Raw genomic sequence first — 21,915 nt, 5'->3', positions numbered from 1 at the left:
GCTCGTAAGCATTCATGCGCCTTCTCTCCAAGGGGAGGAAGGGTGGGTCGCAAGTGAATCTAAGCAGATTCAAGCATCAGGAATACGATTACGGTGAGTAATGTATCCCTTCTCAGGCTTGTGGAATCTGCTTAGATCACATGCTGTGCATAGATTAGTGAGCAGTGTTAGAAGAAGGTGGTGGGATGTGAGAAGGTTCATGGGCGAACAGATGTCTTAGAACTGCTTGTCCCACCTGTGTATCTGTCTTGGAATGTGTGTCAATGCAGAAATGCTGAGTGAAAGTGTGTATAGAGCTCCATTTAGCTGCTTTGCAAATGCTGTCTAGAGGAACATTTGCGATAAAAGCCAGAGTGGCTCCAGTACTCCTCGTGGAGTGAGCCCTCAGCGTAAGAAGGCAGTTTTATAAATCAGGTGTTTAAGACTAGATGTGTGCATTGGCTCAAACGAGTCCTATGAGCTTAGCGAGTACAACACTGAGATCCCATCCTGGCGGTGGGTTAGAAATTGGAGGGTGGAGTCTCTTTATCCCTTCCATGAATGCTTTGATGACAGATACCTTCCACCATGAGACCTTATTGTGAGAGGTGGTTTAGGCTGACAAAGCTGCCAGGTGGACCTTTAAGGAGTTGAATACTAACCTTGCATCTAGCAAGTGGAGCATGTAGGTTAGAATGTGTGAAGGGGTACATTGTATGGGGTTAATTTGTTTTGACTGGCACCAAAATCACATATCTCCTCCACTTGTCAAAATAACAGTGCCTAGTGTTAGGCTTTTTTGATTCCTTCAAGATTTTCATACATCTATATGGCAGATTAAGATGTCTGAACTCTATGACTTCAGGAGCCATGCAGCAAAGTTCACTGAGTGAGGTTGAGGGTACACTTAGTCCCCCATGCTGAGTGAGCAGATTGTACGGGGACGGGAGTTTGATGGGATTGCACATCGACAATTTGTGCAAATGTGAATACCAGGGTTGTCCTGCCCATATAGGAGCCACTAGGATGAGCGTCACTTGTTCCTTGTGGATCTTGTTCACCACCTTCCTCATTAGAGGTGTTGGGGGGGGGGGGGGCGAAGCGTAAGCACATTTCCCTGACCAGTTCATCCATAGGACGTTCCCTTTGGAGCCTGGCTAGGGGAACCTGGATGCAAAGTCTGGGCATTGCTTGTTTTAGTTTGTAGCGAACAAGTCTAATGTGTTGGGAAACCCCATTGAGAGAAGAGGTGTTCCACGACTCCCATGTGAAGTTGCCACTCGTGTTCTTCTGGTAGGGGATCTCTGCTCAATGAGTCTGCGAGTTCAGTTCCCCTGGAACGTGCTGCGACGATAGGAATATTTTCCGTTTGAGTGCCCATCTCCAAATTTGTTGCACAAGCCTGGACAGATTTGTAGAACGTGTGCCCCCCCTGCTTGTTGATGTAAAACATCGCTGTAGTGCTGTCGGGACTTGCACCGATTGGTTCTCTAGGTGAGGCTAGAAAGCCTGAAGGGCCTTGAATACTGCCAGAAGTTCTAATAGATTGATGTGGTTTTGTGCTGCCGCATGAGACCACAGACCCTGAGCTGTGTGGTGAAGGTAGTGCGCCTCCCCTACAACAGGTTTTCTCTTGTCCACCAGTGAAGATTTTGTGCTAGTGCTGGCGAAACGACCACTAGATCGTCCCACTAACCACTTGCCTGAGACCACTGTTTTGCCAACCACTCCTGCATGGGTCGCAGGCACGCGTGAGGTACCAGGTAAATGCAAGATCACATCATGCCTAGCAAGCACATGGCTTTGCGCACCCTTATCTGGCGGCCGGCCTGATAATGCAGTATTTGCAGTAATATGTTTTGGAATCTTTCCTCCGACGGAAAGACCAGCCCCTATTGAGTGTTTAAGACAGCTCCTACGAACTATTTGGTTGTGCTTGGCACCAGGCTTGATTTTTTCTCGTTGATGGAGAAGCCCAATTGAAAGAGAAGGTTGATAGTTCTTTGCATGTTTTTTCAGCAAATAAGGGGAGACTCCCCTCTAATCAGCCAGTCATCCAAGTAAGGGTACACTGGGATTGCCTTCCTGCGCAGGTGTGCTGCGTCCGCCGCCAGTACCTTTGTGAATACCCTTGGAACAGATGCTATTCCGAAGGGTAGCACTATGAATTGGTAGTGCTAGTTCGCTATCTTGAAACGCAGGAATCTTCTGTGCGCTAGGAACATTGAAATATGAAAATAGGCATCTTTCATATCCAGTGTTGCCATGGATTACCTCTTTTAGCGCAGTCATGCAGAACTTTTGTGGCTTGACATTGTTTGCAGGGCGCAAATCTAATACTGGGCGCATTGTTAGATCTTTCTTTGGCATAAGGAAGTAGGTTCAATAAATACCCTTGTTTACCTGGTTAGCCGCGACAACCTTAATGGCTGTTAGGCAGAAACCTGTGCAGTTCCCTTGGGGAACACTGCAAAAGATTTAAGACTACAGGTAGAGCAGTAAACCCCTTTGGTAGCAGTCTGTACCACCCAGATTTACCTGGTAGCTGTGGCTGAGCAGTCAGACTTCTCTCAAGAAGAGTTAGGCAGTATGTAAAGTATACACAATATGTACCAAAACACAATAGCACAAGCAAACACTGACCAGAGCTTGGTTTCAAAAGTATATAGTTATTTATTTAAAATACACATAAGTTAAAAACACTCTAGCAAGAATATAGTAAAAGCACTTCAACACAGTTATAATGAAAGTAGATTCAATCCTTTCTCCTATCTAGACAACTCTAAGTAAACACCACTTAATTAAAACAGAGGTGAGTGCTTAACGTTAGATGACACTCTAGTAGTTTCCAAGAAAGGGAGAGAAAAAGCAGAAATGGGTTAGACACACCACTCTAAGGTCCAGAGCACTTGCAATAGGCTTAAAGAAGAATAAAGTCACAGGTGAGCAAAAGTCACTAGGCAGGGCCCACTCTTAGAGTAGCCGGAGCGAAAATGTGCCCAAGATCACACTGTTAGTTAGAGATTCAAAGTCTTGCAAAGAGTCAAAAAGAGGTTAGAGTGGCTCAGAAAGTTTAGCCAAAGTGTCCCAGGCACTCCCAGGTTCGAAAGCCGGGGACTAAATCTACCCCGTACAGTCGGTAGCAAGGGAAGCCAGGCAGAACACAGTACCTTAAGCGGAAAGGATCCTCCAGCGGTGGCAGTTGTTCCAGGCAGTGGCAGCAGGGCTCGACGTCGGTCAGGGGAGAAGAAGTTCTCGCTGAAGAGCAGAAGAAGAGGGTCGTTGCACTGCCCGGGAAGAAACCAGCCGCGGAGTCCTCCGGTTAAAGGGTTGGTACCGACTTTCGCGGTATGGGGGTAAAGTGTGGTATTCCGGTTGCCGGGGTGCTTGGCACAGGCAAGGCGGCCACGAGATACCTCAAAGAACGGAAAGAAGGCGAAAACTGGTTGTCCCCACCAGTCAAGGGAAGGAGCCACTCCGTTAAGAGTTCTCCTCGGTCGTCGGGAAAAAGTGGTGAGACGGTTCAGCAGGGCTCCACCGGGTGGTGTCGTCGAAGCAGGTCGGCTCAGCTCTTCCCTCGTCGGATTCTTGGTCCTGTGGCGACTTCTGAAGTCCCAGTCCCCAAAGCCCTGCTTTTATGCAGCAAACCCCCATTCACCCAGCCTAGCTGTCACTCAACCATGCTAAGTGGTGAGCCGGGCGGCTCACCACTTGGGCCAATCAGGACGGAGTGCGACTTGAGTTACCAAGGTAACTCAGTCCAGGGTGCCTAAATCCCCCTCCACCCCTCCTAAGTACCCCAGACAGAGTGGCACCACTTTGGAGGGCTTCTGTGGAGAAGCCCGCCAAAAGTGGAACAAAGGGCTCCACTTTGGGTCAGAGTTACAGAGGCGAACACCAACGCCATTTTAGAATCAAGTTTTGGCAAAAAGTCCCAACCGGAGTTATAAAAATAAATATATAAACCGGCGGTATGTTTAAGGCTACCGTAAATAAATAATTAAATGTGTTAGCCTAAAACAATGGGAAATCCCATAGGGAAATATTCGCGGTCGAATATAAAAAGTAGTTTCCACTGCCACCAGCCAAAACTCGATCAGGGGGGACGGAGACGTGCCCCCTCGACTAACAGACCCTGGGGCAATCGAATTGCCCCAGCCAGTACGTCCACAATATGATGGTTTGTACTGGTTCTGTTCAGGATTCAAGACTAGCAAAGTCTTTGGTGACTTTACATGCCCTGGGAGACAGTAGTCAGTCCCAGGGTATGGAGTCTATGTTGGGGAGTCCCTAGGACACCCCTGGGTCACGGCACAGAGGGTGCTGTGTGACCCACATCACAAAAATACATGAGGCCCTATGGAGTAAAAGACCCCATAGCCCATTCAACACAAGGTTTAACCAAGAAAACACACTTCAACATGTCCAAGAGTGAGGGTAAAAGAGTCTCACTCTTGGCAGGAGAAAAAAATTAAACCCCAGAAATCCAGCAAAGCTGCTGGGGGACTCACTAGGTAGGGAAATTCAGCCTAAACAGAGAATTCTCCCTAACACTCGCCCCCCCCAGACTAAGGGACAGGAGGATTTAATCCACTCCTGGATGAACCTCATACCTCTAGTCGATGATATACATCCTAGAGAGTCCATCAGCATTTTGATGGTGACACCTTGACCTATGTTCGATGGAGAACTCAAAGGTTTTCTTTTGCAAGCTAACGGACCTACAGACCCTTTGAGGAACATCAGTCTTTTTGTTATAGGGGATCTGGTTGACCAGTCCCTCAGAAGTTGGTACAACTTCTGAACCTATGTTAGGCTTTTTGAAGGGGTCCTTATAAAGGATTCCCTTAGATCTAGAGGGGCCTCCAAGGTTCCTCACCACCTCTCTTGTGGGAGCAGGTTGGGTCTTAGGCCTCTTGGTTGGAGGGGTTGGGGTTAGGCAATGTACCTGCTTCCCCTTCCTCTTAGATCTACCCTTACCTATTTTAGGAGTTCCCCCCCTAATATTAGGATTTGAGTTGGGGTCTTCAGTAGAAGGTCCAACAGTCTGAAGGTTTTTGGCCTTAGACTTTTCTTTTCTGGTTTTCCACCAGCACTGAGAATTACCAGTTCTCTCGGGTCCAGATAGGGGCCTAGTTGGTCTATCCACCTCTTCCTCAGAAGCAGGGGGAGTCAGAGACTCTGAGACTAGGGGAACAATGATGGAGCTTGGTTGGGGCGCCCATGTTCCTAGCATACTATCCTGAAATGTGCCTGGGTTAGAGGTCAACTTACTAACACCAGGGCTTGTAGTGGGGTTCTCAGTAGAGGGTCCCACAGGCTTAGAAGGGTCCTTCAAGGTAGCCTTTCTAGCCAATTTGGTTAAGTTCTGCTTCTCCATACTGGGAGGCCTGGGGGTATGTGACACTACTCCTAGAGTTCTTAGGTCATTCCCTAACAGGACCTTCCCAGGTACCTCAGCCTGAACACTGACAGGGATCCTTACTGTCATGTTGTTACATTGAATGAGGGCTGGTAGAATAGGAACCATTTGGACAGGGCCTCCAGACATCTTAGTGGGACCTTTGGGTGCTTTGGCCACATCCTCAGGTTGAAAGAAGCTTTCATCCACTACTGTTCTGCTGGCCCCAGTGTCTCTCCTGGCAGGAGTATCCTGGCCATTGACAAGAACACTGTCCATATAATACACCTTAGAGTTAACAGGTAGGGAGTTATACACAACCCTATTCTGGGGACTAACCAGACCCATAGGCTCTAAGTTTACAGTTGCTTGAAGACCCAAGGGTTCTTCAGCAAAGAGTTCAAAGTGGGCACTAGCCATCTGTACTTCATCCTCAGGAGTGAAGGCTAAGGAGACTGTGCTGATCCCTGCAGGTTTACCCTTGCACTTGGGATCTCCTTTGATATGGTCAGTACCCTGACAGACATAGCATTGTCCAAATGCTCTCTGGAAGGGTGGCTTGTTCTGACCTCCTTCTGGCTTGTGGCCAGAAGGTACAGTAGCCTGACTAGGTTTCCCATGTGGCTTACCCTGGTTATTTTGTGGTTTGGGGCCCTCTTTGGGATAGGAATTATTAGAATTCTCTTTGGAGTCCTTTTTAGACTGTTTCTCCCCATCCTTCTTCTGAGTTACCCCAGAATCCTTGTGAGTGGCCCTGTTGGCAACCCACAAGTCAGCAGCCTTAGCTAGTTTCCGGGAATCCAATTCCCTGGAATCAGCCAAGTGTTGTCTGAGCTCAGGAGAGCAGGCATCATAAATAGTCTCCAACATAAACAAATTCTTCATACCTTCATAAGTGTTCACCTTGTAACCCTTAATCCATCCCTCTAAGTTTTTCAAACATTCACTCACCCAGGTAGCCCAAGGGGTACCATCATGCTTTTTGAGGCTCCTAAACCTCTTAAGATACTGGGAAGGGGTCTTCCCAAACCTAGCTATCAAAGCTAGTTTCACACATTCATAGTCCTTCCTATCCTCCTCCCCCATCTCCATTACCACATCAGTTGCAACAGGGGGAAGCCTAGAGAACAACCAGGTGAGTAAGTCATTTCCTGTGATGTTCTGGAGCCCATGATTATATTCAAACAGAGACAACCAATCCAACACATCCAACTTAGGCTCATACATACCAACCAATTCTTTAGGCATCCGGGGTCTTTTAGGACTGGAACTTCTAGAGGAGCCAGAGAGAGAAACATTCTCAACAGATAATTTCTTCATTTCTAAGTCATACTTGAGCTCCATTTCCCTTAGCCTTAGTTCTTTGTCAGTTTGAGCATTCAGTTTCTTATACTCCAATTCTAGCTTCATTTTCTCTAGTTCAAAGTACTGAGGACTAAATGTGGGACCTGGTAAAGGTCCAGTAGGTACAGCAGGTAGAGCAGGCAGAGGCCTAGGGGGGACAGTTACAACAGCCTCACCCTCCTCTTCTGACTCTTCCTCAGAAACATCAACATTTTGCTCCATGTTAACTTCAACACTGTCATCTACAGTTGCTGGAGTGGTAGGTTCCTCTGAACCATCACCCAGACTTTGGTTAGCTAACAATCTTTCAATCAGCTCCATTTTCTTGCCCTTAGTCAGGAGATCCTTATGTTTACAGAGCACTCTTAAACAATCAGCAGTTTTGGCTGCAAGGGACTCCTGACTATAGCTTTCTATAACTGACATGTTAGAGGTTTTACTTTTTCAATGCTAAGCTTTGTGGTTAGTTGCACTAAGGTATCTAAAGCACAATAAAATGTATACTCAATACAAATCCCACCGCTGTACACCAGTGTTAGGCAGAAACCTGTGCAGTTCCCTTGGGGAACACTGCAAAAGATTTAAGACTACAGGTAGAGCAGTAAACCCCTTTGGTAGCAGTCTGTACCACCCAGATTTACCTGGTAGCTGTGGCTGAGCAGTCAGACTTCTCTCAAGAAGAGTTAGGCAGTATGTAAAGTATACACAATATGTACCAAAACACAATAGCACAAGCAAACACTGACCAGAGCTTGGTTTCAAAAGTATATAGTTATTTATTTAAAATACACATAAGTTAAAAACACTCTAGCAAGAATATAGTAAAAGCACTTCAACACAGTTATAATGAAAGTAGATTCAATCCTTTCTCCTATCTAGACAACTCTAAGTAAACACCACTTAATTAAAACAGAGGTGAGTGCTTAACGTTAGATGACACTCTAGTAGTTTCCAAGAAAGGGAGAGAAAAAGCAGAAATGGGTTAGACACACCACTCTAAGGTCCAGAGCACTTGCAATAGGCTTAAAGAAGAATAAAGTCACAGGTGAGCAAAAGTCACTAGGCAGGGCCCACTCTTAGAGTAGCCGGAGCGAAAATGTGCCCAAGATCACACTGTTAGTTAGAGATTCAAAGTCTTGCAAAGAGTCAAAAAGAGGTTAGAGTGGCTCAGAAAGTTTAGCCAAAGTGTCCCAGGCACTCCCAGGTTCGAAAGCCGGGGACTAAATCTACCCCGTACAGTCGGTAGCAAGGGAAGCCAGGCAGAACACAGTACCTTAAGCGGAAAGGATCCTCCAGCGGTGGCAGTTGTTCCAGGCAGTGGCAGCAGGGCTCGACGTCGGTCAGGGGAGAAGAAGTTCTCGCTGAAGAGCAGAAGAAGAGGGTCGTTGCACTGCCCGGGAAGAAACCAGCCGCGGAGTCCTCCGGTTAAAGGGTTGGTACCGACTTTCGCGGTATGGGGGTAAAGTGTGGTATTCCGGTTGCCGGGGTGCTTGGCACAGGCAAGGCGGCCACGAGATACCTCAAAGAACGGAAAGAAGGCGAAAACTGGTTGTCCCCACCAGTCAAGGGAAGGAGCCACTCCGTTAAGAGTTCTCCTCGGTCGTCGGGAAAAAGTGGTGAGACGGTTCAGCAGGGCTCCACCGGGTGGTGTCGTCGAAGCAGGTCGGCTCAGCTCTTCCCTCGTCGGATTCTTGGTCCTGTGGCGACTTCTGAAGTCCCAGTCCCCAAAGCCCTGCTTTTATGCAGCAAACCCCCATTCACCCAGCCTAGCTGTCACTCAACCATGCTAAGTGGTGAGCCGGGCGGCTCACCACTTGGGCCAATCAGGACGGAGTGCGACTTGAGTTACCAAGGTAACTCAGTCCAGGGTGCCTAAATCCCCCTCCACCCCTCCTAAGTACCCCAGACAGAGTGGCACCACTTTGGAGGGCTTCTGTGGAGAAGCCCGCCAAAAGTGGAACAAAGGGCTCCACTTTGGGTCAGAGTTACAGAGGCGAACACCAACGCCATTTTAGAATCAAGTTTTGGCAAAAAGTCCCAACCGGAGTTATAAAAATAAATATATAAACCGGCGGTATGTTTAAGGCTACCGTAAATAAATAATTAAATGTGTTAGCCTAAAACAATGGGAAATCCCATAGGGAAATATTCGCGGTCGAATATAAAAAGTAGTTTCCACTGCCACCAGCCAAAACTCGATCAGGGGGGACGGAGACGTGCCCCCTCGACTAACAGACCCTGGGGCAATCGAATTGCCCCAGCCAGTACGTCCACAATATGATGGTTTGTACTGGTTCTGTTCAGGATTCAAGACTAGCAAAGTCTTTGGTGACTTTACATGCCCTGGGAGACAGTAGTCAGTCCCAGGGTATGGAGTCTATGTTGGGGAGTCCCTAGGACACCCCTGGGTCACGGCACAGAGGGTGCTGTGTGACCCACATCACAAAAATACATGAGGCCCTATGGAGTAAAAGACCCCATAGCCCATTCAACACAAGGTTTAACCAAGAAAACACACTTCAACATGTCCAAGAGTGAGGGTAAAAGAGTCTCACTCTTGGCAGGAGAAAAAAATTAAACCCCAGAAATCCAGCAAAGCTGCTGGGGGACTCACTAGGTAGGGAAATTCAGCCTAAACAGAGAATTCTCCCTAACAATGGCGTCCTTTAGAAGAAGCGTGGCAATCTCCTTGACGAGGATGTGCTAGTGCTCCTTGGAATGGGTCTTTCTTCGTGGAGGGTGGTTCTAGAGTAGCTCGAGGAGTTCTATGCAGTATCTGCCTGTCACAGTGGACAGTATCCATCTGTCTGTAGCGATTCCCTCCCATGCATGGGTGAAGTTGGAGATGCGCCCTCCTACTAGAGCGGCGTGGGAGGGCACCCGAACCGGATAGTCACTGCTTTTGAGGTGGAGTGCCACCTCGGGAGGAGTTGCCTCTACCGCGTCCGCGGGCTCTGCGCGCTCCTCTTGGATAATACTGGGAGGACTGACCCTGATTGTTTCCCCGGGTAGTACCTTGGCTCTGGCTATAAGTGGATCCCCTTTGAGAATTTCGGCCGCGAAAGCGACGTAAATTCCTGTTTCCCCTCTGACCAGTGGGTTATTGGTGATTTGGCCGAGAGAACCGAGAGTCTCATACTATTCTTTGGCTGTCTTTAAGGCCTCTTCAAATGCCTTGCCAAAGAGCACATTGGGCTCAACTGGCATGTTAAGGGTAGCTTGCGTCTCTGGTTTAAAAACCAATTGGCGCAGCCAAGCATCACGCTTGATAATAGTACCCTCTGCTGTTATTCTGCCTGCGTTGTCTGCGGCCTCAAGATTGGTCTTTAATAAGCAGCCTGACACTGCTCTGCCCTCTGGGGCTACCTGGGACTTAAGTGGTTGTGGGGCCAATGATAGTAAGGCCGAGACCTCATCCCATTTGTGGCAGTTGTAACTGGTCAACAGGGTAGAATTATTAGCAATTCTAGTTTGAAAAGCCGCAGAGGAGGCGACTTTTCTGTCCATCGTGTAAATTCTCTTGCTTTCCTTGTCAGGCAGGGTCTCAGAGGAAGCTAGAGTACCACCAGCCCTTTTCCGTGTTGTAGTTACAACCAATGAATCAGGCTTCAGTTGCTCTATAATATACAGTGCGTCAGAAGGGGCAGGTCTAAATAGTATGCAGGGGTTCACTGCCCGCATAAGATTAGGGGTCTCCAGCGATGGCTGTATTGTTCGCTAAATGGATTTGAGGAGTGGGATAAACTAACAGCCTTCTTATCCCCAAGGATTTCTTCTACAAAATCCATCTTGCTGTACCTCGAGTCTCTATCTAAAAATGCTCTGCCGTTTTGACTAGCACCTCATTCAGAAGGGGTTGGTTGTCAATTGGTGAGTCCGTGACCGGGGGATCCTGATCAACTGGTGAGTCTATGGGATACATATTAGCCTTGGGGTCAACCTCAGGGTCTTCATCCACGTAATAGGGTCTGCTGCCTAATCCCCGTAATAAGGGTCTGCTGCCTCTTGAATCGAGAGGTCTTCATGGTCAGAGTCCGGTTCATAGAGATCGACGACTGTGCTTTGTACTGGAATCTAAGGGTGAGACCTCATAGCAGGGGGTTGATCAGGTAGATCAGGGATCTGTGACCCAGAGGGAGCTGTAATGGGGGGAGCGGACTAGAAACTTTGAAAATAGGCAGGGTCCTTTTCATAGAAGTTGACCATGTAGGACATCCTCCTCATGACCCAGTCTATATCCTCTGCCGACCATTGTGCCGAGCTAGGGATGACCAATGGTTGGGAGGAGAACCCTAAATCTGTTGGAGGAAGTAATACAGGTTCTTTAGGACTAGCCTCTTGAGATTTCTCTTATGAGGGGTGGCCCTAGCCGCATGAGATCTCTCTTTATGAGGGATTTTCTCCCTATGAGGGGTCTTTGAAGACTTTTTCTTGGGCTCTTTTTCCTACTTTGGCTCTGTCAAACATGTTTAAAAGGCTGTTTGTGGCCTAGCACCTGACTTGACGCAGAACGTCGAATTTTAGGTTCGGTATGAACCGGGGCCTCGTCAGCAGACGATCAGTCCACAGTGAGGGTTTTTCGTGCACCGTCTGTACTGTCCTTCGACGGTCGGTATCCGCCATGCGGCGATCTCGAACGAGAGTGCCCAGAGGACAGAGTTTCTACGGAGCTTTCCCTGGATGACGTGCGTTGCTGACCGCTAGACACGTGTGTCGAGTCTCGGCCTCGGGTTGTGTGCTTAGTGGTGGATGAAGTGTTAGCGCTGCCGCCACCGGGTGTTGTCCCCATAACAAGGCCTGTCTTCCGGGGTCGGGGGCCTGCGCTTGGGTAGCTGAAGCCATCCCATCGCCTTCGCCGTCAGAAACTGTGGCGTTGCTGCCATCACTGAAAGCACCTTCTACTTCCATGGCCTCAAGTTGCCTGGCATAGGGGGCCCAGCCTTTGGTAGATCGGTCCTTCAAAGTATTGGGCTTAAAGAGCCTACACGCCAGACAAGAACCCTCAACGTGGTCTCTCGGGAAACCAGTTACAGACTAGGTGTTTATCGACCCAGGGAAATTTCCTATTGCATTTAGGGCAAAATGTAAAGGGGGTCTTGTCCATAATGAAAAGATGTGGCAGCTAGGCCAATGTAGTGCAAGAAAAGGGGCAGATGCTTTCTATAATGACCCCCCCCCCCTCTCTCCCTAATGCTTGGGCCAAAGCCCATAGCGGCCTTCCAAGGCCGAAACGGATTTGTTGCTGAAGTCTTTCGACTGTCGTTTTTCTGCTCTTTCACCATCGTCGGTGTATAAAGGATAGAAAGAAGGAACTATCGTTAATTTGGTAAACGTAAATGGCTATCGGCCAAAAGAGGAACTCCGCTCTCAGCGTCCATCTAGAATGGTGGAAAAAGATAATCTGAGGGACCTCCACGCATGAGGGATCATGGGTACAGTGGACGTCACACTAGGGATAGTATTACTGGCATGCCCTGTCGAAGTCCCTTTTCGAGTTTCGAAAACAACAACTAATACTCTGCAGCTTCCACTAGATTTCAGCCTATGCACAGCATGTGATCTAAGCAGATTCCACAAGCCTCAGAAATATATATATATTTGTGTGAATACGTTCACTAACCTACTGTGTATAAGTGTATTCTTGACTATAGGTGTGCCCCGAGGTCTTTGTACAGCCCTTCTCCCTTGTATACTAAGCCTGGCTACTCATACATTGCTAGTAAACCTTTTAGGTAGTTCAGGCCAAAACCTAAGAGTTGGAGCCCTGTACAGCTAAGAGTGAGTCTTCTATAGTCCTACCACAGGTGTGCTTTAGTAAAACTCCCCAACAGCCTCCTCTGCCCGCTTTATGTTTCTTTCTCTGTGTCCTTGCGGGAGCTAGGTTGTGGGCCTCCTTCTGCCTGCGCCGATTCCTTTTGGCTGCATCCGGAACAGGCGTCAGCGCCCTCACCTCTGTAGGTGCTATTCAGCATTTATTCTCGGCTCAGCCTCGCTCCCCGAACCTCATCAGGCCTCGGCTCGCAAGGAATACCCGCAGGAAGCCGGCCCCATCCGAAGTATCTCTGGTCATGGCGTTGGGTACCCAATTGTCCCATATTTTGCAGGACTTTTCGGTTATCATGGGCTGTGTCTCGGAAAATGCAACGAGCCTGCATGGGATGCTGAAAGTCCTGCATTGTTCCTCTGAAGCATTATTACCTGTCGAATGCCTTCCCAGGTTAGCAGGCAAGGCACTGACAGGGAAGCACAGTGCAACCACCCATGTGGTGCTTTGTGCATTGCAATAAGAGGGTTGCCTGCTGAAGGACATCTTGTCCCTTTAGAGGTGCGAAAAGTAAGTGATAAATGGGAGCAGAGTACAACACGGCATGCTGTGTGGAATAATGACTGAAGAAAGTCGTTCTCAAACTGCTCTGCATTTTTTTTTCGATCCAAGTAATTTTATAACCTAAATGAGAATGAACACAGTTTGAAAAAAACAAATGAGATTTGTTTTGACTTGAATACCTTTCCAGGTTGGTACTGTAATCTTGATTTCAAGATGGGGAAAAAAGGCTGTGCTTGAAATGTTTCTATAGCAATATATGTAGTCTGTTTAATTTCTTGTGACTTTTGTTACTTTTCAAGGCATTGCTATAAAATAATTGTATTTCATCATGTGTATCCGAAACCCAAACAAATATAAGATATATAGCTGTGAAGATATGTGGCCAAGTGCATAAATCGCAGACTGGGCCCTATTCCTGTTTTCAACACTTAAGCAATGTGTATGATCCTGGGAAAATCATTTAATTCCCCATTTCCTGAAATGAGAAAATTGGGAGACCCTTTAAGTGATTTAGTGGTTATCATTTGATATTAAAACATCCTCTCTCAGGGTTTATAAAACATTAGAGTTGTTACATACCAACAATAGTAAGCATTCACATATTGCATACAACACAGTTACGTGTACATTGAAACATCTATTATTGTCACTACCTATGATGCTCTAGAGTGTCAAAGACTGACAATCCGTATAATGTTATTTTCCATGATGTCACTTCCAATACAATAGAGTACCAAATTAGCGGGTCTGCATGTTTGTTGCATAGGGCCTTGGAAATCCCAATACACGCTTTGAAGAGAAATCAAAGTGCTCAGTTCCGATTTGAAGTAACAGTCCAATAATCTTTTTTGGGTGCTGTACCTGTGTTAAAAGGCCTTTTGCCTTAAAAGTGGATGTGGGCGGAAGAAAGAGTATGTGCGCGAATGATGCCGCCTCAAACAGCGTGTGCACCACAAACTGCGGTTCTATGTGAATCTTTCATTTTGAAGGTCGTCCGACAAAAATACTTTTTTTGGCTGATTTTAGGCAGACTACAAAAAATGAAAAAAACACATTTTGTCACCCCCACCCGTCACCACCCCACCCTCACAACCCCACCCCCTGTGGGATTAACTCAAAATGTGGGTGTTTCACCCCCTTCTGAAATTCCCCTTCCTCAGCCCCTGCCGGCCCCCTCCCCACCCAAGACTCCACCAATCTAAAAATATACACCAACACCCAACACACAAATACACTTAACTGTTCTCCCTCAATGCCGCTTCCGCGTCCTGGAGTGTCCGTCAGCCCCTGCGCGCACTTGTGTGCGGCAGGGGCATAACAGTTCGATTGAGAAAGACTGCTCCGTGCGGTCAGGGAGTGGTCGTTCTAAATCTATTTTTTTGTAGTTGTTTTTTTTTTTTTTTTAAACGACCTCTCCACTTAGGACCCTAACTGATTCTGATGCAACGATGCATCTAAAGTGTCCTGCAAAACCATTTTGTAAATTTGGCCACCCTACACTGGCGTGGTCTGCACATTCCGTTCTAGGCCCGTTCAGTGGATCTTCCAGCATGTTGCTCCCACATCTCCAATCCGACCTGGTGGATTGGGTCCCTCTCGCAGTCTCACTTAATGCTGGGTGCCGACAGGGTCTCCGCCTTATTCTTTTTGTCCAATTCCAAGTGACAATTATGTGTTTGTTCCCTCATTTCTCAGCAAGGTGATGCAAAGCCCGAGCTTACATGGCCATCATGGTCCACGCCCCCTAGCAGCCTCCTGAAAAAACCCTTTTGAAGAAAACAAAAACATTAAGAGTTTAGGAAGGGAGAAAACCATGAGCATCTATCTCAAATGCCTCAAAGGTTATATTGCACCTTACAGAACTACACCAATGAGAGCATGGCGCACAAGTGCATTTGTGGGTAGGAATCACCTGTCCCTAGACCAATGACATTTTGGTTAGCGAACTGCATCTCTGGATTGAAGAGTGCATGATCTTCCACAGCCAGAATACCTGAAGTAGGGGAGAAGTGTGTTGTATCGTTCTGGCCCGCATCTTTACAATCTTTGGTACCACTGGTCAGGGGAGAAAAGGTACGTATTATGTGTCACTATGGGCTCCTGGGTCAGTATGGGGCGCTTTCCTATACATTTCGATGCCCTCGAGTTTTAAAGTTGGGGTTGACAACATGCACTAGCAAGGATACAATTCCTATGACAACTGGACCCATTAGTTCAGAGCAACTTAATTTCAGGATTTCACAGCTGTGATTTAGTAGACATGTAGGAACTGAGTGTCGCTACCCAGCAGAACAGATGTTTACTGACTTTTCTTCATTAATCATGCATTAGCGGTAAAACAAGAAAATCAAGCCAGATTCTGTCCGACAAATCCTAAGCAGATGGATAGATTAAAGAAATAAAGAAAGTAACACAAATGCTACCCTAGAGTGTAAAAACGCAGCTATCCAGTGCGAGAAGCTGCAAATGTCTTCAGCTCAATGCAAGTGGTATACGGTCTTGCCTGTCAATTGCTGATCTGTTGCTAAGTTACAAAAAGATACCAGTGAGAGGAAGCAATCTGCATAAACAGTGCATTGTGAGAAAGAATCGACCAGGAACCCCCCCCACCCCTCGATTATTCAAGTCTAGTATTGGCTAATGTTTTGGTGTGTGGCTCATCTCTATCTACGCTTATCCCTTCTGCTGACTGCAAAAGTGCAAAAATACTCACAGCATGTGCAACAATAAAATGTTGAGCATGGATTCTGTTCTCCCCTCGTCATCCTGATCACCTTTGAGGTAGACTGGCAGGAACACAGACAACTTGCTTATCAACTCTCAATCTTAATATGATCCACATTAACACTGGTATGCAGGAGGCTGCTTTTTTGGGCCAGACCCAAACAAGGCAACGGTAAGCTTTTGCAATATCAAAACATTATAAAATCCAAGAAGACAGGTGTTCTCTATGAACTGAACACAGATTGAGTGACAAACATACACAAATGGCAGGTGTTCCTTCATACCAAAACAGTTCTTCCTGAACTGGACAGAGGACAACCATGCAAGCAAAGGACGCAACCTTTATAGTGGCCAGTGATGTGCATTTGCAGAGCTAAGAAGTAGAGCTTATTAGGAAAATCCAATGTCTTCATATTCATACACACAATAAAACTCACGTTCTTTCTCCATCCCTGCGTGCTCGCATTTTTTCCCGCTCTTGCTCTTCTCTTTCTTCAAGAGCAACGTCTGCCCGCAGCTGCTGCTCCAAGTGAGCTCGTTCCAAGCGCTGCACATCCTGCTGTGAGAATTTTAAGCATTGGCGCAGATCCTCTGTCTCCTGCTCCAAGCTTGACCGGGCTCTGCAATGGCAAAAATACAGGGACCTTCAGATTTTCCTTTGCCTGCTTCTATAAGCCTTTTCCTAGCAATATTCCACCCTTTTCTGATCTACATTGTTCTGGCTGCTTCCTGGCACTTCCTACTGGAGTTCTTCCTCACGGTTCGCTCTACTTCCAAGCACTATAGTGCAAATGTTTTGGGCTTCATTTCGTCCTCTTCCTATTCATAATTGCCTTGTCTGTACCCCGATCTAGTTTTCTGTTGGTTTTACTGCTGGTGAACTTGCTTGTTTCCTTGCTCACCCACTTCACCTGCTATTTCCGATAGCCCTTTTAATGGGCATAATGCCCACTGTGTTGCCCTTAGTCCTGACTAACCTATTTTCAGGTTTCAGCCCTCCCATTTGTTTCTTATTGCTGTCTTTATGTTATAATTCTGACCTCTGTGTTCTTAATTAGCAACCAGCAAAAGAGTAACAGAACAAGGCGGTATGCACATAGAGACAAAACGTGAGACGGGATAGAGAGAACTAATGTTCCCAACAGATGATGCACTGACCTGGTAAGTGCCTTTTCCTGAGCACTCTGCTTACTGATCTCCTCCTTCAGTCTCTCCATCTCATGAGCCAGTGTATCCCGCTCAAGCAGTGCATGCTGCTCCCTCTCTGCCAAGGTATCCCGTTCCTGCAGGACCTGCTGTTCTCGTTTTGCCAGGGCATCCAGTTCCTGGAGGGCCTTCTGTTCTCGTTTTGCAAGTGTATCCCGTTCCTGCAGGGTCTGCTGCTCTTGTTGTATCAGTGATTCCCGTTCCTGTACAGCCTTCTGTTCCCGCTGTGTCAGGACATGCTGTTCATCATTTTGCTTGTTCAGTTGGTCCTGCAGTGATTCCAGGGACAGCTGAAGTGATATCACCTGTTCTCGTAGGTCCTTTAAGACAGAAGAGAGGAGCAGAGTACAAGGGGTATGATGATTAAGACCATTTTGTACACATTTTTAAGAGTTCCCTCAAAACGATTTGCAACAGAGACTATCAAGCAAAACGGTAGCACAAAGTATCTCAGCAAGTTTACAAGTAGACTGCATTTAAAAACACCCCTTTCTTTTGCTCTGAAAAGGAATGTACTGTTGGCCAATTCAGCATATGGTTTTGATGGTCCCCAAGCCCTGGGAGGCAATTTGTAATTGTTGTAGCTGTGACTGCCCCTCTGATGGTAGCTTGCATTATGTGACAAAGTTCAAACTTCATCATAAGACATGGAGGGGTCTGTCTAGCCTGAGGCAGCCAGCCTATGAGGCCTTCTGAGCGATAGCTGTGAGCACTCTGGAGGTGGTATATGGTAGATGCTACAGAGACGACCTCCCTAATTTCACATGTCAGTGGCAAGTCATGAGAATCATCACACGTCTGTAACAGAGGAGTCCATCACCTCTTTGCTAGTTGGTCATTCTAAGAATGCTTACGTGTGGGACAACAAGTGGAAGAAACCTAGATGAGGAACTATCGACTATGGGTTAGGGAAAGAACCTACTTCTCCCAGATATATTCCAAATATTGAGACCAATGGGGTGTGAAAACCAACAAGAAAGACTTTCCTCCAGTCTCACCTGCCAGGAACGAGAGAAAGAACAAGAGAAAGGAGAAACAAAGAAATAAAGCAAAAGCATGTGAGAGAAAGAAACTAACCCAAAAGACAACTATGGGCACCAGATGAACCGGACTGTCAATGCTGTGGCTTCCCTGAGTGAGAGCGCATTTCCAATGGTATAGTGCCGTAGACTTCCTAGCATGTCGGAGAGGTGAGAGAACAGAAATTGCAGAAGTAGCACAGCCTTGTAGGGAGTAGCAGAGAGTGCCCGAAGAGAGAGGAAGGGAAGGTGAGAGGAAGGGAAGGTAAAAGCGTGAGAGGAGGGGATAAGAGAGGGAGGGACTCCAAAAGCCCATAGGCGTTTACCCCAATCCCTTCCTATTTGTTCACCAACATCACAATGCGTTCTGGGTGCTATATCCCAGAGACTGTGCTATAGACTAGAGAACCCAGACTGAAAACAATATCCCTATTAGATTAGGAACTGTGACACTTTGTAGTTTACCCCATCCTGACACAGTCGGCTTAGACAGTTCTTGGGACTGCCGTGGAAAGACCCCTTTCATATGAATTTCTCTCACTCCCATCCTGACCAAGCTAAAAAATAAGTCTTACAATGTACTTCTGTGTCATGTGTTTGTTGGATACGACACAGGTTCTAGCCACTTGTCTTTCTGTGACCTTGCATTTTCCCTGGACATGTCCATGAAGAGACTTTCTGGAACTCAACCCCCAATGATAACAGTCTCATTCTTTTACATGGACTTGCTCTTCTCTCACATAATTTTCCCACTCTGGAAATGCACTCAATGAGGAGCTGTGTCCACTGTTGTCCAAATTAATATGTTATGTTATTGTGACTTGTATCGCGCACCAATGTCATTTTTCATGGTCTCTAGGCAGATCTGAAAAGGAATGTGGTTGGGGTGTTTAGTTAGGAGGGTTGAGAGGGAAAAGCATCATTGTGCGCTTGTATGATTTAGTTGATTGGCGTATGTATGATATAATGTGGATGGTTGTATGCTGGTGTTTCATGTGCGTGTTGGGGGATGTGGAGAGTTGGTAGAGTGCATGTAGTTTGGGTGTTTTGTGGCTAGGGTCTGGGTTGTGTGGTGGGTGTGCAGAGTGTTAGAGTTTTTAGCATGGTTAGTTGGGGGTTGTCTGGGTTGTTTTGCATTGGGTTAACCCTTTGGCTTACTTTAATCCTTTTCGGTTTAGAGTCGGATATTTCTTTGGGTGATCCAGTTTTGTAGTGTTTTCTTGCGTTGCACTGGTGGGGTTTCCCTCGCCGATGTTTTACCTCATCTTGGTGTGTTAATAGCCATGTTTTTAATAGCTTCCTGAATTGTAGGTGATCTTCTGTTCATATTTCCTTTGGGAGTGAGTTCCAGAGTTTCACTGCTATGCAGGAGAACGCTGACTGTCCCCTCCCCCCTTCAAATGTTTGTTATGCGCATGTTTCAGTTCCAGACGTATGTCGTCGTTGTTGGATTTTAGCATTCGTGTTGGGTTGTAGATGGTGATTTTTTCCCTGTATGAATTCCGCTCCTTGGCCATGGATCGATCTGTGTGTTACGGAGAGAGTTTTGAAGATCCGTTTTTTGATTGGTAGCCAATGTAATGTTCTTAGCACTGGGGTGATGTGTTCTCTTCTAGTGAGCATGAGGAGTAGTCTTGCAGCTGCATTCTCTATTCCTTGTAGCTTCCTCATAAGGTATTGTGGCATTCCAAGGTAGATGTTGGCGTAGTGCATCATCGATATGACGAGAGAGATGACGGGGGCGGGGGTACTGTCTGTGAAATAGAAGACAGGAAGTATCTTCTTGATCATGTATACTCAAGAAGCATTTCTTAACTGCTGCGTTGACTTGTGGTTCTAGTGCTAGTTTGTTGTCCATTCGGATTCCGAATATTTTTACCACGTTGGATAGTTCTGGCGGGTTTCCCAGCTCGATGGCCCAAGGAATGTGGTGGTTGTTCCACAGGTTGTTGGGTGCAATCATGATTTTGGATTTGTCCAGTTTGAGTTTAAGGCTGTTGGTGTTTATCCACTGGTTTAGTTCAGTGAGGCAGTTCAGTGAGGCAGTCAGTGAGTGTTGGGTTTAGTTCTTCGCTGGCATTGATTTTATACATGATTTGAGTATCATCTGCTTAGTTGTAGCAGGTGAGGCTATGTTTTTTGATGCGGTTTATCAGGAGGCTCACATAGATTTTGAAGAGTAACATGGACATCGATGAGCCCTGTGAGACTCTGCATGTTGTTTTCTGAGTCGCTGACTTGAATGACGGTATCTGGGTTATTTCTGTTCCCTCTGTCAAGAGGGATTTTATCCAGAGGAGAGCTGTGCTGCCAATCCCAATATCTTCTAGATTTTTGATGAGTGTGTCATGGTTGACTGTGTGGAAGGCTGCTGAGCGATCGAGTAGTATTAGTGCCGAGTTGACGTTCTGTGTTGGTCTTTAGATCATCCTAAATAGATGGTGCACTTTCCGTTCCTCGCATGGGTCTGAAGCCTTCTTGTGCCTGATCTAACAGCTGGTTGGTTTCTGTATATTCCAAGATTTGTTCATAGACGTAGCTTTCTATTAGTTTTGACCGGGTATGGGATGTTTGATATTGGTTTGTAGTTGGTTAGGTCTTCCGTGCTCCCCGAAGTATCTTTGAGGAGCCGTTTGCTGTAGGCTGGTTTGAAGGCTCATGGCACGGTTCCAGTTAGTGAGTGGCTGAAGGGGTTGCAGTAGTATTCTGTCGGTGTTCTCTGGGTGATGATTATCTTGTAGACGTCGGGTGAGCATGGGGCTGCTGGGAAGCCTACTTGCTTTTGCTCACCAGGCTACTGAATGTATCTGTCAAGATCATCAGGAGATGGTTTAGTCTAGTTGTTGGCTGGTTGAGGTGGTCAGTGGTGCTTTATTTTGGCTTGCTTTCTATGATTTGCTGGATGGTGGTGATTTGGTTTTTGAAGTGGTCGGCAAGTTCATTGCATATTTTTTGCAAAGAGGTTGTTGCATACGGATGGGTTTCTTATCTCGTTTACGATGGTGAACATTTCTTTCTGGGTGGTGCTTGATTTTGTGATCCCTTTGTTGTAGTATGTCTTTTTTTACTTGAATAGTTCGGCTTTGTATAGTCTAATAGGTCTTTGATATGTGTTTTTTTGTGTTGGTCATAGTTTTTCCTCCATTCTTGTTCTAGTTTCCTGTTGGTCTTTTTCAGTGCTTTCAGATGGGACGTGAAACAACTTCCCATTGTTCTCTTTAGGTTTTTCTGGTGCAATGTCATCTGGTGTTTTTTTGTGATCCATTTTTGGATTTGGTCTGTTCTTTCTTCTATGTCGGCTGAGTCTAGGATGGTGATTGATGGTTTTGTGGCTTCCAGTCTCACGTTTAGGTCCACATTGTTAATGGCTCTCTGCTTTCATTTCAGAATTGGAGGGTTTTTAGGGAGGTTGTCAGGCATCCTTCTTGGCGGTTATATCACGAAAAATATAATGAGGTGGTCGCTCTAAAAGGATTTACATGGGAGGTGCAATTGTGACCAGGTTTTTCTTGCAGAAGATTGTATCTAGTGTGTGACCTCCTGTGTCTGTCGCTCCTTTCACCAGTCGTTGTGGGCGCATTGTCACCAGTTGATTAGTGTTTTGGGTGAGTTGATGTTCTCTTCTTCGAACTAGATGTTGAAGTCTCCAAGTATGATTAGGTGATCATTTTTAATGGGCATATTGGTGATTGCGTCCACAAAGGTGTCGAGTCGTAGGTCGGAGGCCTGTAGACGAGTAGAAACGTTAGGATGGTTTTGGGGTCTAAGTTAGGTGTAGGATGAGTGATTCGCAGTTTGGGATGCTTAACCGTGGTGCCATTTTTATTTATAGCTGGTTGTGTATGCTACGGCGAGTCCTCCTCTTTGTCCTTCTCTGTTGGCTTGCTTGAGTTAAAAGTTGTTGGGTACGCAGC

The 21,915-nt window shown here is 46.6% G+C and overlaps 1 protein-coding gene across 1 annotated transcript in view; it reads right to left on the bottom strand.

Moving 5' to 3' along the window:
- LOC138580226 (centrosome-associated protein CEP250-like) overlaps nucleotides 1-21,915 on the bottom strand; it is a 1,782,457-nt gene that overhangs the window by 1,377,823 nt on the left and 382,719 nt on the right. Inside the window, exons 12-13 of the mRNA XM_069650593.1 lie at nucleotides 16,935-17,302; nucleotides 16,214-16,396 (exon numbers count right to left, since the gene is read on the bottom strand). Coding sequence (XP_069506694.1) covers nucleotides 16,214-16,396; nucleotides 16,935-17,302 — 551 coding nt within the window. The remainder of the gene's footprint in view (nucleotides 1-16,213; nucleotides 16,397-16,934; nucleotides 17,303-21,915) is intronic.

Source organism: Ambystoma mexicanum, chromosome 3p (genome assembly GCF_040938575.1).
Source record: "Ambystoma mexicanum isolate Mex_15411 chromosome 3p, UKY_AmexF1_1, whole genome shotgun sequence".
NCBI lineage: Eukaryota > Metazoa > Chordata > Amphibia > Caudata > Ambystomatidae > Ambystoma > Ambystoma mexicanum.
The sequence above is the reverse complement of the archived record's forward strand: the minus strand, read 5'-3'. Positions and strand labels throughout refer to the sequence as shown.